At 41.1% G+C, this 15,019-nt stretch overlaps 1 protein-coding gene across 10 annotated transcripts in view; it reads left to right on the forward strand.

The window, feature by feature from the left end:
• HECW1 (HECT, C2 and WW domain containing E3 ubiquitin protein ligase 1) overlaps nucleotides 1-15,019 on the forward strand; it is a 268,810-nt gene that overhangs the window by 50,510 nt on the left and 203,281 nt on the right. The window contains exon 2 of one of the 10 annotated variants that reach the window (XM_083826828.1): nucleotides 10,535-10,592. The exons of the other annotated variants lie outside the window; for them this stretch is intronic. Coding sequence (XP_083682954.1) covers nucleotides 10,566-10,592 — 27 coding nt within the window. The 5' untranslated portion in view covers nucleotides 10,535-10,565. The remainder of the gene's footprint in view (nucleotides 1-10,534; nucleotides 10,593-15,019) is intronic. 10 annotated transcript variants of the gene reach the window in all.

Consider the following 15,019-nt stretch of genomic DNA (forward strand, 5'->3'; position numbering starts at 1 on the left):
AGCTGAAAAGTGATAGCTTTATAATGAAGGTTTTTTTAGTTATAGAAACAGCAATGAATTTCTCAGTTACTTCCTTTTTGTGCAGCTGAAGAACACACAACTGTGATACATATGTGTTCTTTAAACAGCAGTCTTCAAGTTAAATCTGATCACTGGAATTCTGTTAGGGAATCACTTTGGCATCTAAATTAGTGTGTGTAAATTATGCATGCATGAGCACAAGAAATAATTTTGTGTTCATAACAGCCAATTGTACATTCAGACGAATGTTTGCATGCATAGTCACCCATTTGGAATCAGGCCCAAACAAAATTAGAATTAATACCATGGGCTAGTTCCAGGATTTAGCTCTCGGTCTGTTTATAATAATGTAATATACATTAAAAATATCCACCTCGGCAGAGTGCATCCTGCAGAGGCTGTTGTAGCTGAAAACCCTTGTAGCTGCAACAATCGTATACCATCAGGTAAACATGTACACGGGAGATAAGAGGTTGGTACATCAAGTAGAACCGTCATCAACATAAATTTGGTGCATGTGTAATGCGAAGGAACAGGCTGAGCTGCGTAACAGAGAATAGACAGAGATGCCCCAAGCACCTCTTTTCAACCTCCTCCGCGCCATGCTGTGTGAGCAAGGGCTGTGCAAATTAGATGGACTGTTTCCAGGAGACAGCCACTTCTGTCCAAAGCCCCTGAGCTGACAGCGTGCACTTTAAAAGTAATAATGGCTGCCAGCCACCACAGGCCCCAGGGGATGGGATCCTGACGTGCTGCACAGCGTTCAACAAGCTGTCTTGTGTCAAGTTAAGTGGCCCGGTCTGAGGTGCAGTGCTGGAGGAGAGGGGGCAAAAACACAGTCTTCTGGCTTAAAGCCTTGTGGACATTGCATCCCTTTCGTACTGAGCATCTTCCACTGCTTGGACCGTCTCGTGAAGAAGGGAACCATCCCCAGCGTCCTTCCTGTCCCCGCCAGTTGTGGTGAGATGGGTGTGCTCGCCAGTCTCGGTTTCAGCTGATGAGGTGTGTGAACTCAGAATAGCCTCCCCAAAGCAGAGGTGTAACTTCATTTTCTGTGAGTGGAAGACAGTTTCAGCCATGCTTTCAGAGCAGACCATGGACAACTTCAAACTTTTTTAATGCCAGAAGAGGAAAGAGCACTCAGCTGTCCTAAAAAGATGATTTGGTGCTATGAAAGGAGTACCAAAAGAAGAGAAGAATAAAAGGAAGCAAAGAAGTGATCGTAAATAATGAGTTGTATTAAGAAAAAAGGGTTAGCTCCTGCTTGTTTCAATGCAAAGAATTGTGAATCTGATTTTATTTATTTATTGTATATTAATTATATATATATATAGTATATTAATTAGTGTTATATAGGGTCAGATGACTCTGCATGAAGTCTTGGCATCAGATGGAATACTGATCCTGTTATCTTAGCTACTAATGTGACCCAAAAATTAGTATAATTAAAGGTTTTTTTTAACCAGTTTTTTTAATGCAGATGTTAACCTGCAAAACTGATCTGTATGTTTATAAGAAAATCTTAGAGGCTTCCTGATGGCACCACAGGTGTTTTATATATAGAAGTGATCTTAAGCAGGTCGAGGGAGAGCACAAGAGAAAATCAATCAGTTCCTCTGCAGAAAAATAAAAATAAATTCACGACATATTTGCTTATTGTTTTGAGGTAAGACTGTCCTTTAAATTCCCAGGGTTACAGAAATGATAAAAAGTATTCAAGTAAATAACTTGTTTTGGAAAAGATTACTTATCCTTAGAAATTGTTTTGTTACTTAGCCCTTTATTCTTAATCCACTATGGAAATATGGATATGGAAAGCAGAAATAGAAACATTCTCTTACATCTTTCTCTAATGTCTACTTGTCTGAGAGAGCCTGTCACTTAATTTTTATTCTTAAAAAAATATATATCAACAGCTCTCACACTTACAGAAGTAAAGCTTGGCTTTGATTTTGTACTTTTATTTTCTTAATTTAATCTACTGCTGCTTTTTACAGGGCAACGCTCAAGGGGAAGCAAGGTGTAATTAATGGGGCCAATGTTTCACCCTTGAAGAAGTTAAACGCAAATTATAATCAATTTCAGCAGTACAGGAATTTCACACTATTATTTCCTAGGTCTTATTAAAAATAAAACAACGTAATCAATTGGAAGTAGCTGTTTTTCATCCAGGTCATGTATTTAAGACTGTCTGAGATACTTTGAGAAGGTGAAACACTGCTGGTCTGACCCTGTTTAGATGGGAATTATCTAAATGGCCTGGTTTTAAAGACGTGCTTCATCTTGCTCTTTCCATTTAGAAAATGATGCATGGCAAAAAGTGGGAGGTTAGTGGTCCAGGTAGGACATACTGGTCTGTTTGCTGTTGTCCTTGTGGCCAGGTTTCTATGAAAATAAGCTTCCACTTCCCCCCCCCCGGTGAATGTGTCCTCTGCTCCAACTCTGTCTACTTGAGAAATAGCATTTGCCTTCTTCAGTGGCCTTTTGTAAAGCCTAGTGCTTCTGTCTGCCTGCCTGATTCATTATGCTATTTATCACTTTTATCGAGTATAAAAATCTCTTTCGCTTATAGCGAACGTGAAATGCCGTGCAAGTGGACTGCCAGATAAATTAGTGATTATTTGTGTCCAGCAATCATTGTGGCTTTATGTTTTATCTGTGTATCAGTATCACTCAAGTATCCCCTTGCTGAGATACTGAGCTTGCTGGTAACTCCAGAGCTGGCACCAGTTGTCTGCTTTTCCCCAAGGTCCGCTGGATCATTCCTCAACAGAGTTTTGCTGAGGTCGGTCCCCAGGGCATTTTGTGCAGGGAAAGATGGAGCCAACCAGTTACCAGAAGTAATACTTCTGGTTTGGGACTTCTTATTTTTCTTTTTTTATCCAAGGAGGAAAAAAGCTTTTCAATCTTTTTATATCTTCCTTTAGCAACTGGGTCTGTGAACATTGCTTTGAAGAAGTGAATGGTGTGATTCTAAATACAACTCTGCGAGATGCTGTTACGTTAACCTTTGCCTGTGTGTTCATAAGGAAGCAAATAAAAGTTTAGCATAGCTAGGCCCAGAGCTTGCAAAATCCTTTTAGGTAGTGGATTCGGCCCCCAAATACAATCTCTTTACTGTAACTTCCATCTTCTGCACGGAACTATCCAAAAAACAAACAAACAAACAAACAAACAAAACAAAACAAACAAAAAAGGACCTTTAATACAGTAATAAATTTGTTTCTTTGGCATGGAAAATGCCAGTTTGCTGTTATAGCATGTGGTTTTATCTGTAGTAAAAAGAGAATGAGATGGGGGCACAGGGTGATTCCACTGAAATAATAAGGATGCTGAGCCTTGTCCAGTGAGCAGGGTTAGTGTCGTGGCAGCGAGGCTGTGTACCTTTAGGATATCCAGTGGTTTAGAAATGAGCTAAAGGATCTAGCATTTATCTGTTACAGAAGTTTGTTATTGCTGGGATTGCTGCTTTCTTTCTTTCTTTCTTTCTTTCTTTCTTTCTTTCTTTCTTTCTTTCTTTCTTTCTTTCTTTCTTTCTTTCTTTCTTTCTTTTTCTTTCTTTCTTTCTTTCTTTCTTTCTTTCTTTCTTTTCCCCTCTTTTTTGACAATTAGATGTAAGCTGTAGTTTGCAGATACTTTTATTTATACGGTCATTACACCGAACAATTGGGAGATGCTTCTGGTGCTGCTAATAGATAGTTGGATGTTTCTGTGTCACAATTCATCAGATAAGTTGAGGAGATTGCCAGCTCCAGTGATGTCCAACAGCAGCTTGTTATACTTGAAGCTTGCTGCTTTGCAGACACGGGCTTTAGTGGCTTATTGCAGTCAGAGAGGAGTAATGGCATTTAGGCAGTGCTAAATAAAGTTTTCTGTCTTGTACCTTTTCCTGCTATAAGTCTAATAGCTTTAACATCCTACTCAAATACGAAATAACATAATAGTTTACTGCATAGCTGTCATGTGTTCTATTTTTTTTCAACTCACTTTATTCCCCCATCTCTACTTTCTGCTTTGGCAAAAAGATGCTTCTAGACAGTCGCTGAAATTGCATTTGCAAGTACAACGTTTTAGAGGCATCAGGATAAGGGATGCAAATACTGACTCTTCACTCATGCCTGGTTCTTTGGAAGATGGGTCTGGCTTTCTTGTGCCTGATATTTGCAGCTCGTTCAGTGGCGAACTTCATTTGGTAAACGTAAATCCAACTGCATGTGTTAGTATTCCACTGATCCTTCAGGACGGCAGTTCAGACCCGACTTCATTTCACAAGTGGCTGACGGACTGTGTTAAACTGTTTTTCTACTTAAGTCGGTGTACTGCCAAGTATCCACATCACCAGGAAAATCACGATTGTCAGAGAGAGACTGAAGACTTGAGGCCAGGGCCTTCAACCAGTTGTTAATTATAGTCTATTGGAGCCAGTGGAGCGATGAGGAATTACTCCGTCTGAAGAAGTGGTGTTGTACACAGTTCAGCCTGGTCAAACAAAGTGTTTTCTATTAAGGCCAGCACTGAGTCCTGGTGGCAGAGCTGTGGGAAGAGTTTAGCTGCTGCTGGTCTTGCAACTGTGTCCCACAGTAGGCAGGAGTCTTTTGTGCGTGGTTGTTGGACTGCTGATCCCTGCCATCAGCATGACATTTGCTTAACAAGAAAAACAGAAAAGTAGTAAAATATATATATAGACCGCTTCTCCTGCAAAACGTCACTGCTAACCAAAATATTAGGTGCAAGTGGGTGGATGCCTCATTTCACCACATATAAGAGGATAACTAAAGCTGAGGATAAAGAAACACATCACCCCTAATGCACTTCCTTTTGGTACAATGATGCCAACTTTCTTTAGTTTTCATTGTCTATAGCCACAGCATTATATAACAGCTAAATGTTTGGTGAATTGCCTGGCAAAATCTGTAGGAGAGAGGAGGAGTTGCTGAGGAGCCCCATTTTCCAGAGGCTCACCAAAGCAAGGTGAATTTTGTTCTCTTTCACAACTTGATCCCCACATTCCTGCAATGCTTGTCCCCTTTTCAGTAAAACTTCACAGCCTCTTGTTGTCCTTACCTGCCTGGCAGGCAGATGAAACACTGCATCATCCTATTTCCATTGCCTCTTTCAAGTGGGCTCAGTTTGTCCTGAGACTACAGCTTCCTACAGTAGTCGTTCTCTTCAGACTCTGTTCATCTGAAGCTCTTGGTGGGTAGGTGGGTGTCTCTGAGATTTCACCTTGTTGGAAGCAGAAATCATGTATTTTGTTCCATGTTCATATGTCTTCTTGCTACATGGAGGGCCTTGGTTCAGGACCTTGCTTCTAAACTACAACTTAATGTATCAGCATTTATAATATCAGTCAGATTTTTAATGTCAGCTGTTGGTTACTGCTGCCGATTCCTTCCAAGGCTGGCTTGCAAACTGAGAACAACATGGTAGATTTACAGATTAGCAAATGGAGGATCTCACCTGAAAAGGCCATGCAGTTATCTTTTTAATTTCTTTGGCATGGAGCAATCAGAGGTTTCATTTTACATTAATATGTACAGATTTTATGCATTACTTTACTTGAAAATCTAGAGTGCTTTCCACAACAGATGTAGCTCTGATTTTGAGCCAGATTTCAAGACAACTGAGGTTTGTCTCTGTGCAATTAAAATCCTCAATTAACATATTAATTCTTTTTCCTAATGACATTACTTTTTTTTTTCTTTTTGTCTACTGAAGGAAAAAGAAAATGACTAATTTGTATACTGGTTTGTGAGATATTTAGCTAATTTGCACATGATAATTTGTAAAGATCTGTCTTGCAGTCACAACACTGAGCATTTATTCTAAGGGATTTTATATATTTCTTGCTGTAGCTAAATGCATTGTAATAGTGACTTCATATAGCAAGCATAATTAGCAAAATTGAAAAATACAAGATTTTTTGGTACATTTTTATTTGTTGAGACAGAAGGAACAAACACTTCCAGCATAAGTACTGCTTCCTTCTTTTCTCTGATCCTTATAGAAAATAAAAAATAAAAAACCTTTCAAATATCAGACTATCTGAGAAGGTTAAAAAAAAAAGTCATTCTGATCTCTTAAATGTCATTCTGATCCCTTTAATGCAAAGATGATGCTTAAAGCATTCAGCAGGCAACTGTTAATTAACGACATATTGGGACTGATGCAGGGGACAAGGGCAAACGAAGTAGGGGAGGAACAGAAGAGCGCATCTGCAGAGGAGAAAAAAGCGTGCCTGCTTTTCTGTTATTGTTAACAGAACTGTTAATATTGTTGGTAGAGAAAAGCGTATCTTCTGTTAGCATGGCTGTGATGCTCCGTCTCTGTATGAGCTGGTGGCTCAATATCTGGGGAGCAGTGCTAGACGAAGCCCTGTGCAAGTGGCATGGAGCCTACGGGGACCTGAGCACAAGCCTTCGCTGATGCCAGGAACAAACTGTTGACCACTGGGGGAAATAATTTTTCAGCCTTGAATGGGTTTTCCTGCAAAGACTGCATTGTTATTAAGCAGCACTGCACATCATGCCTGGAGATCATTTGTGCTAATTACTATACAAACCGCCTCAAGGCACTAAGCAGTTCACAGGCTAAGTGCAAGCAATATAGAAAGATATTAAAAATAAATAAAAGCACAGCAGCAGGAGGCAACGATACAGTGGAAATGTAATTGTGTATGGGTAGCTGTGTGAACATGTATGTAGATATGTAAAACATGGATTTTAGTTGCTTGCACGTCAACTTTAACATGATCAGAGGTTTATCTTTATCTTTTGGTTTCCTAAACAAGTTGCTGCAAAAAAAGTGTTTCTGAGTAGACATTTGAAGCAAGATGCCAGGTACCAGCAGGGTGTGAGTCTTACAGTCATGTCAGGAAGGGCATGGTATGCATTAAAGAAGATGTTAATCAGCCTGTATGATGAGCAGAGCCATCCAGAAGCTACCCTGCCACTGCTTAAGAGGCAGGGGTGGGGGGCAAGCATTGGCTGTAGGGATTAGCAACTGCTTCTGTGCAGGAATGGACAAAGCAGGAGGAAATGAAAAGTGGAGGAGGAGAAGGGAAGATACTGTTACAGCAGAGACAAAGGAGATAAACCCGGAAGGAGTGGTGCTGAGGCACAGCTGGGCTTGTCTGATTTGGATAGCAAACAAGAAACCTTAATGTTAAGTGATGGGTGATGAAAGAGAAGGTGTTAGAAGAGTTGAGGGAGATAAAAACAGAAATCAGGAGAGGGAGTAAACACTGACTGAATAAACTTGAATTCCCCACGGTTTTCAGAAGGAGAAATAGGTTAGGAAAACTCCAGTGCCTGGGGGGACTCTCCTCCTCACTTGTCACTTTTCTCTGGGCTCATGCTAATGTCATGCAGAGAGCTCAGAAGAAACCACTCATCTCCTGGGGATGCTGAAGTGATTTTGTTGAAAACTTGTATTGTTCCCAACAGGGAAATGAAGGGATGCTCAGGCTTGCATGTGGTCCTGGCACACAAACAGCCCATCTCCTGTATTCTCTAGTCACTGTTCCTCTAACCTCCGTAGCATACAGGCTCAAACCCTGGTAGTACTGATTTTCCAGGCTCTTGAGAGTATGTGTTTTTGTACGCCTTTACTGAAATAAGTGCTTTTTAGACTTTTATTTCAATAGCAACTGGCCGACCTGTCATGGACTGAGAAGGGGAGGGTAAATGCTGCACTGAATGCCACACGAAAACTGAACAAAAGTGCCAGGAAATGTGCAATCTAAATGTAAAGATGGGAGTTCATAGGTGAACAAGGACAGACAAAGAAATACAGAAAACCGTGTTTTGTCTGAGTGATGTTCTGTGTGATCACAGGCTCTCCAGTGTACTTTAAGAACACTTCAACCCTAATTACACTTCTGAAGCACTTATTTAACAGAGAAGTCCCCCTGAGTAAATCTATTGATATGTAAGATAGCACTTTTGCTGTTTATTGCTATTAAAGCTGGAGCGTGCAGCCCCACATGCAATGTACACACCTGTGGGTGGGCAGGGCCCTGGCCCTGGGTTGCACCCCGCTGCCCCACGCTGCGTAGGCCTCAAATGGGGACCGCGTGTGCCTGGGGCCTTTCTCAGTCCTGCCACAAACTTTGAGCGATGCTTGCTTTCTGGCCTGAAGGTGTGAAGGCATCCCGACACGGCCTGTCACGTTAAGTGCAAAAAAATGCTTTCTGTGCCTTTCAGAGTGGGAGTGGGGCTGTGTGTTTTTCACGCTGCCTATGTATAATGAAATTTCCCTTTCTGAAAGTTGCCTAAGAATCTGGTTAGGAAGAGAACCATGCTTTTCTCCCAAATCACGATAAGCAGAGACTTAGCACAGAAGAGTTTTTCAAAAAATACCAGGATGTCATTCAGCCTTTCCTGGCAACATTGCATATATGTATGTACGTGCTGGTGCCCTAAAGAAGCGCTGGCATCAGTCACCTTAGCAGTGTCATTGCGAACATCCTGGCAGAGATGGGGAAAGCACCGTACGTACCTTGCACTAGGTTGCCTTACTATTGCTTCTGGTACTGAAATGTAAGCAGCCTTGGTATGTTTGTGTCTCATTTCTTGTCAGGAAAGCAAAGTGACTGGGCTATGTTATAAAAAATCCTACAGAATATTACTTTTTCCCATGGGCAAAGCTACTTAGTCTCAAATGAGTTTCCATGTGGCTAAAAAAAAGTACATGGTGACAATGGTTTTGAGAGGCGGTCCTGGTTATTTGGAAGAGTTTTTGTGCCATGTCCGCTCCTCATGGACAACTGAAAACAGTGTGCATGGATAAAGTTCGCTGAGATTGTTTCCAAAGAGGGCTTCATCCAACTGTGCGATAACCCCATTTTATTTCCAATGTAAATAGACTGTTTCAGTAAAAGCAAAGGCCACCAAACTGTAGGCAGCTGGTAAATTTGGGACTGAAATGAATTATGTACATGAGATTTAGTGTCTTCCTAAGAAGGGCACAGGGAGATGACAACATGACGTGAACTTTAACTTTCTTTAATTTCATGGCTGTTATGTATTTTAAAAGTCTTCCTGTCTGATAAAATGGCATTGCTTTATTTTATAAATCTTTTTTCTTTTTTTTCTTTAACTGAGCATTTCCAAATAGTGGACATTCTTCCTAAACTTGCTACCTTTCCCTCCTCTCTTGGTTGTCTTGTTCATTTTTGTACTGTTGTTGAATTAACAGTTTTAGTAGTCATTTAAATCATGTTTTTATAAGACTTTTTTCTGCTTTCTGGACAAGAGGAGGCTGAGGGGAGACCTCATCACTCTCTACAACTACCTGGCAGGAGGTTGCAGCAAGGAGGCTGTCGGTCTCTTTTCTTGGGTGACGAGTGATAGGACATGAGGAAATGGTCTCAGGTTGTATCAGGGGAGGTTTAGATTGTACATTAGGAATAATTTCTTCAGAGAGGGGGTGGTCAAGCATTGGAACGGGCTGCCCAGGGAAATGGTGCAGTCCCCATCCCTGGAGGTATCTGAGATACGTGGATGTGGCACTAAGGAATGTGGCTTTGTGATGGGACGTGGTAGGTCAGGTTGATGGTTGGACTTGATGGTCCTGAAGGTCTTTTTCAATCTATATGATTCTATGGGACATGGGATATTTGGCTAGTTTGTTGCTGAGGAGCTTGCCCTGCTAGTGCAGTGGAGGAACTGCAAATGTCTTAGTGCCTCAGTCACAAAGAGGAGCAGAGAGAATGAATTGAAAGTACGGATGTAAATGCTGCTGCTGGGGCTGAACTGTGGATGTCTTTCACGTTTTTTTTTAATTGAAAACACTGTTATTGCATGTTTGGGGGCCTTCTGTCCTTGCTGATTAGCTGTCACTGATTCGGGTTGAAGTTTCTTTGTTTCATCGGTTCTCCCTGTGTAGTTTTGTAATATGTAGGTTTTTGAAGCACTGGTTGCGGTTAATTAGAGAAGTCGAGGTTCGTTCATTATTTCATGGTCTGATCTTGGACTACTAAAATTATGTTGGATACCAGGTCGGCTCAAGTACAGCACATTGAAATAAACTTCCTTTGCAGCTGGTCCCCATGATATCCAAGGGTATCAATAAATTGATAGGACACAGAAATGCTGGTCGACTGCTACCTCTCTAAGCTCCCTCAATGTGAGGATTTTATGGTGAAGCTGAAGACCCACTGATGGTGCCTTTTCTTATATCCAGGCTTCTTGCTTTCTTTCAGATGCTTCTTGAATTAAATGAATATGATGCTTAATCTTGTATAGTCTGCAAAATTTACTGTAGTTAATCCCGTTTGTATTTTTTAAACACACATATTTCAGTGTTGAAGTGCATGACAACATTCAGGTCTACCAGAGCATGATATCATACACTGTTAACATGGGTAAGATATACTCACTGTCCAACAGTGAACAAGTCAATTAATAAAATGTTGGCAAAGACAGTTTTGGTAGAAAAACAATGTTTATGAATGTCGCTTATGTTGCTTACAGGATACATGCTGAGTTAACCTCATTGAACTTTTCCCCAGGAATTGATGCGCGTACAATTGGCGGGTCATTATGCTGCTCCACCTGTGTAGTGTTAAGGTCAGTGTGTTTTTCTGATTATAAAAACCATCCATACCATTCCATTATAAATTCACTACCATTCATAATGGAATGTGCCAAAGCTCAGAGCTCGTTGCAGCTGCCCCCGGTCCATATTTAAGATCAAACAAAGCAGTTCAGGTAATCTGAGCACCTTTTCAGCAACACGTCCAGTCAAGCTTCATTTGAAATGATCTTTCTTTGTTTTGTTTCTGTTTCATTTTTGTTTCATTTTTGAACCTAAGTATCCATCCGATATCAGTGTTGTTTTTGTATTGTGTTTTAATATGGCCTGCCCAAGAATTTTTCTCGAATCAGGACATGGCAATTAAGATCATAGCAAGGAGGTCCTGGGAGCAGCAGGCAACTGTAATGTTGCAGTTGCACGCCTTCAAGCGTAGGCAAAGCACAGAATGCATCAACCGCTCACCTTCACGAGGCATTTCCTGAAACCTACAGCTTTTAACTGCGAATTAATTCTGAGTCATCAAGGCACACAAATCAGCCATCACAGCAGACACTAATGTGTGAGATGCAGGAATGTATGACTGGCACTAACCACGTACGAGGGGAACCCGTGAGATGATGTGCATGCGTAACACACTGCTGCTGTATGCATCTTTCCGCACAGCTTAGTTCTTTCTCTAATTGTCATGCATTATCAAAGCGAGACAGAATGTGCATTAAAGCTTATCTGGTGTTATTTCTGTCAATGAAATGTTATGGTTGGGGTTTTTGTTTGTGTGTTTGCTTCTACATTTTTCTTTGTTACTAGTCTTCCAAATAGCATTAATTCTGTGAAGAATACAAATTCTGTGAACATCCTTGTATGTGATAGGTCATTATATTCTTCTGGTTTCATGAGGATGTATCTTTTTTATATTGAATTTTGCACTGTGTAGTAGCTAGTGAGAGCCTCCAGCACTGGCTGTTTTGCTGTGGAATGTTTTGAGCCTCTGTGCAAATAAAGCAGTGCTGGAATTGCTGTGGAAATAGATACAGCCTCTCGATAACGACAACTGCAAATTTTTATGACAGTGTCCAACAGTACTCTTCCTTTCACCTCTCCATAGCTGTAAACTCAGTGGTATTCTACACTAAACATGTCAAATTTCCCCAGAAGCATCTGCTATACAGTGCATACAGAATCACAAGGTGTATTGGAAAGTCATGGGAAGAACAATACCTTTGGTGAAAAGTAATCCTTGAATGTTCTAGCTTGTGAAAACTGTTCACAACCTGACATTTCACCCAACAATATGACTTTTGAAACTGCTGCATAAGGTAAGTACATCTCCAGAGGCTTTTGGCAGTTTCTTTCCATTACTCTGGGGAAAAAGAAAAAGGATAAAAAGGAAAAAAAAAAAAAAAGGATTTCAATTTTTCAATTTGGCCACAGTCCAAAAACTAAATAGAATATCCCCCCAAAAGAGATGATGCTCTTCATTGTAGGACTGCATGTTTTTTCTCAAGCGAAGAGACCAACAAAGGGCACCTTTAATAGCAGAAAAGATTAAGAATAGTTTTATTAGTAAAATGGATCGTGTTATACCTTTGAAACTTAAAAAAAGCAAAAAGTTTTTTCTTTTGTGCACTAGAAGGATCTATTTGGCAGTGTTTTCGAGTTCATCTGTGGTGATGAAGGTTCCTAAGTTTTGAACAAATGCATTTCTCACCACTACATAAATGTTGTAACAAATTTTGGCCCTTACGTACAAAACAAAGGAATTCCCAGATGTGGTTGTATAAGATACCTCCCACCAAGAACCTTGCCAGAAGCTGATGATATTTCAGTAAGTCACGACAGCAGGAAGAAGGTAATTTAACTGCCTGCTGCCACACATTCAACTGGCGGTGATACTTTCTCTCTTTGGGCAAGTTTTCTGTTTAAGGTCAGTCCTCAGTCTGAGGACAGCTATACTCAGACTTACCAGAGTGATGCAAATTGTAGGTACTTGTCACAAAGTGCTGTCTATTAGATCCATCACAGAACTTTTATTTGATGAAATTAATTAACTGAAAATGCACCTTTGGCTCAATTTCTGCCGTTCTCCGTTGCGTCTGGAGAGTGAAAAAAAAAATTAATAAAAAAAGAAGAGTCATTCCCCAGTTCCCTGCCCCACCTCCTGTATTCTGTCCCCCTACATGGAAAAAAACATTTAACTGAGTCTATAACAATAATTCCAGATGTTACAGAATATATTTTTCTTCTTCCTTGCCGTTATTAAGTAAAAAAATTGCTTTCCCTCTGTCTCAATATGGACTGCTTCAGGCAAACTAAAACAAATGCATGATTTAGTCAGTAGCAGCGAACAGTACGTACCTGCATGGTCATATACTTGACCTTGCAGATGAACCTTTTGATTGAGTTGTGCGTAGATATTTGAGATAAATATTTTAGATAAATGCTAGTATTTGTTAGTGGTTTGAAGACTTGCCGGGTGCAGGACCGCTCCAAACCCTTGGGGAGGCCTGAGCACCGTCACAGCTCTGTGTTCAAGTGCCTATTTTAGTTCCTTAAGTTAACTTCCCTAAGTATACTTTGTACACTCAACAGAGTGCAGTCAGGCTCCTATTGATATATCGAAGCACCCTTTTCTCTCCCTTAACTGTGGAAGTGGTATAGAGAAGTCCCTAATAATATTATAATAGTAGCCCTAATAATATAAGCACCCAAATCTCAATGCAAGCTATAAAAGGCTGGAAGGGAAAACAGAAAAACTGTATTAGCACAAGCAAAATCATGTCTCAGAAAGGAGTTAGTGCTCTAGTATGTGATGGCTGACACTAGTTCCTGCAAGATGACATTCCTTGTTTTTTAAAAGGTCTACTCTAGATGAGACAAGCAACAATTGGCTTCAACTTAGTTCTTCATTAGGGAAGAGGGTTTACATTGTTCCATTGCTTAAAAAAATCAGCTTTTGTGCAGGATTTACATTATATTCACTCTACCTGTGACCATTATAGCGTGTCCTTTTTGTAGAATTCTGTTTGTATTAAAACACACAAATATAAGAAAAGCTATTAATTCACAAGTGCCGGGTCCTGCACCTGGGCTGCAACAACCCCAAGCAGAGCTACAGGCTGGGAGATGAGTGGCTGGAAAGCTGCCTGGCCGAGAAGGACCTGGGAGTATTGGTGGATAGTCGGCTGAATATGAGCCAGCAGTGTGCTCAGGTGGCCAAGAAGGCCAACGGCATCCTGGCCTGTATAAGAAGCAGTGTGGCCAGCAGGTCGAGGGAAGTGATTGTGCCCCTGTACTCGGCTCTGGTGAGGCCGCACCTCGAGTACTGTGTTCAGTTTTGGGCCCCTCGCTACAGGAAGGACATGGACGTGCTCGAGCGAGTCCAGAGAAGGGCGACCAAGCTGGTGAGGGGTCTGGAGAACAAGTCTTACGAGGAGCGGCTGAGGGAGCTGGGCTTGTTCAGCCTGGAGAAGAGGAGGCTCAGGGGCGACCTCATCGCTCTCTACAGTTACCTGAAAGGAGGCTGTAGAGAGGTGGGGGTTGGTCTATTCTCCCACGTGCCTAGTGACAGGACGAGGGGGAATGGGCTAAAGTTGCGACAGGGGAGTTTTAGGTTGGATGTTAGGAAGTACTTCTTTACCGAAAGGGTTATTAAGCATTGGAACGGGCTGCCCAGGGAGGTGGTGGAGTCACCATCCCTGGAGGTCTTTAAAAGACGTTTAGATGTAGAGCTTAGGGATATGGTTTAGTGGAGTACTTAGTGTTAGGTCGGAGGTTGGACTCGATGATCTTGAGGTCTCTTCCAACCTAGAGAAATCTGTGAATCTGTGAATCTGTGAATCACATGGGGAGATCATTTTTTTAATCAGACAAGTTAGCTATGGTAAAAAAAAGAAAGACACATTAGTGTTCCTAAATTAAACATGGTTGGTGTAGAATTGTGGTTTAGTTTGGACTCAATATACAGAAACTTTTCAGATGCTCTCCTGCAAAGAGTAGTAGTTCTTAAGCAAAAATTCAAACAAACAACAGTTAAGTGAATTTATTTTCTTTACTATAAAAATTGAATTTCTGTATTATTAAAAATAAACCAAAACAGACAGAGGAAGAAGCCATACCTGAAAGCTGTTTTCCAGCCAAAAGCCTTCCCACTTATCAAAACCAAAGAATTTTGTGACTGCTTTATTTTCTGCTGTAAAAATACCTACTTTTGCTAATGATAACACGCAGAGCATGTTTCAAACTTTGTATCTCTTCTCATATGTTTGTCTGATTAGCAGAAGAGCTAAGTGACCCACCAAAATGCATTCAGGTGCAAAAGACAGAGCATTTAGCAAACCTGCAGGCGTGAAGGAAAGCAGCAGGCTTTTCCTGCAGACCCTCGATGAGGGGGCAGCAGTTGGGCTAAGCCACGGTAGGAGGCAGCGGGCTGCGGAGAGGTGGAGCTGTGAACCCAAGCCCT

Source organism: Anser anser (assembly GCF_964211835.1).
Source record: "Anser anser genome assembly, chromosome: 2".
Taxonomy (NCBI): domain Eukaryota; kingdom Metazoa; phylum Chordata; class Aves; order Anseriformes; family Anatidae; genus Anser; species Anser anser.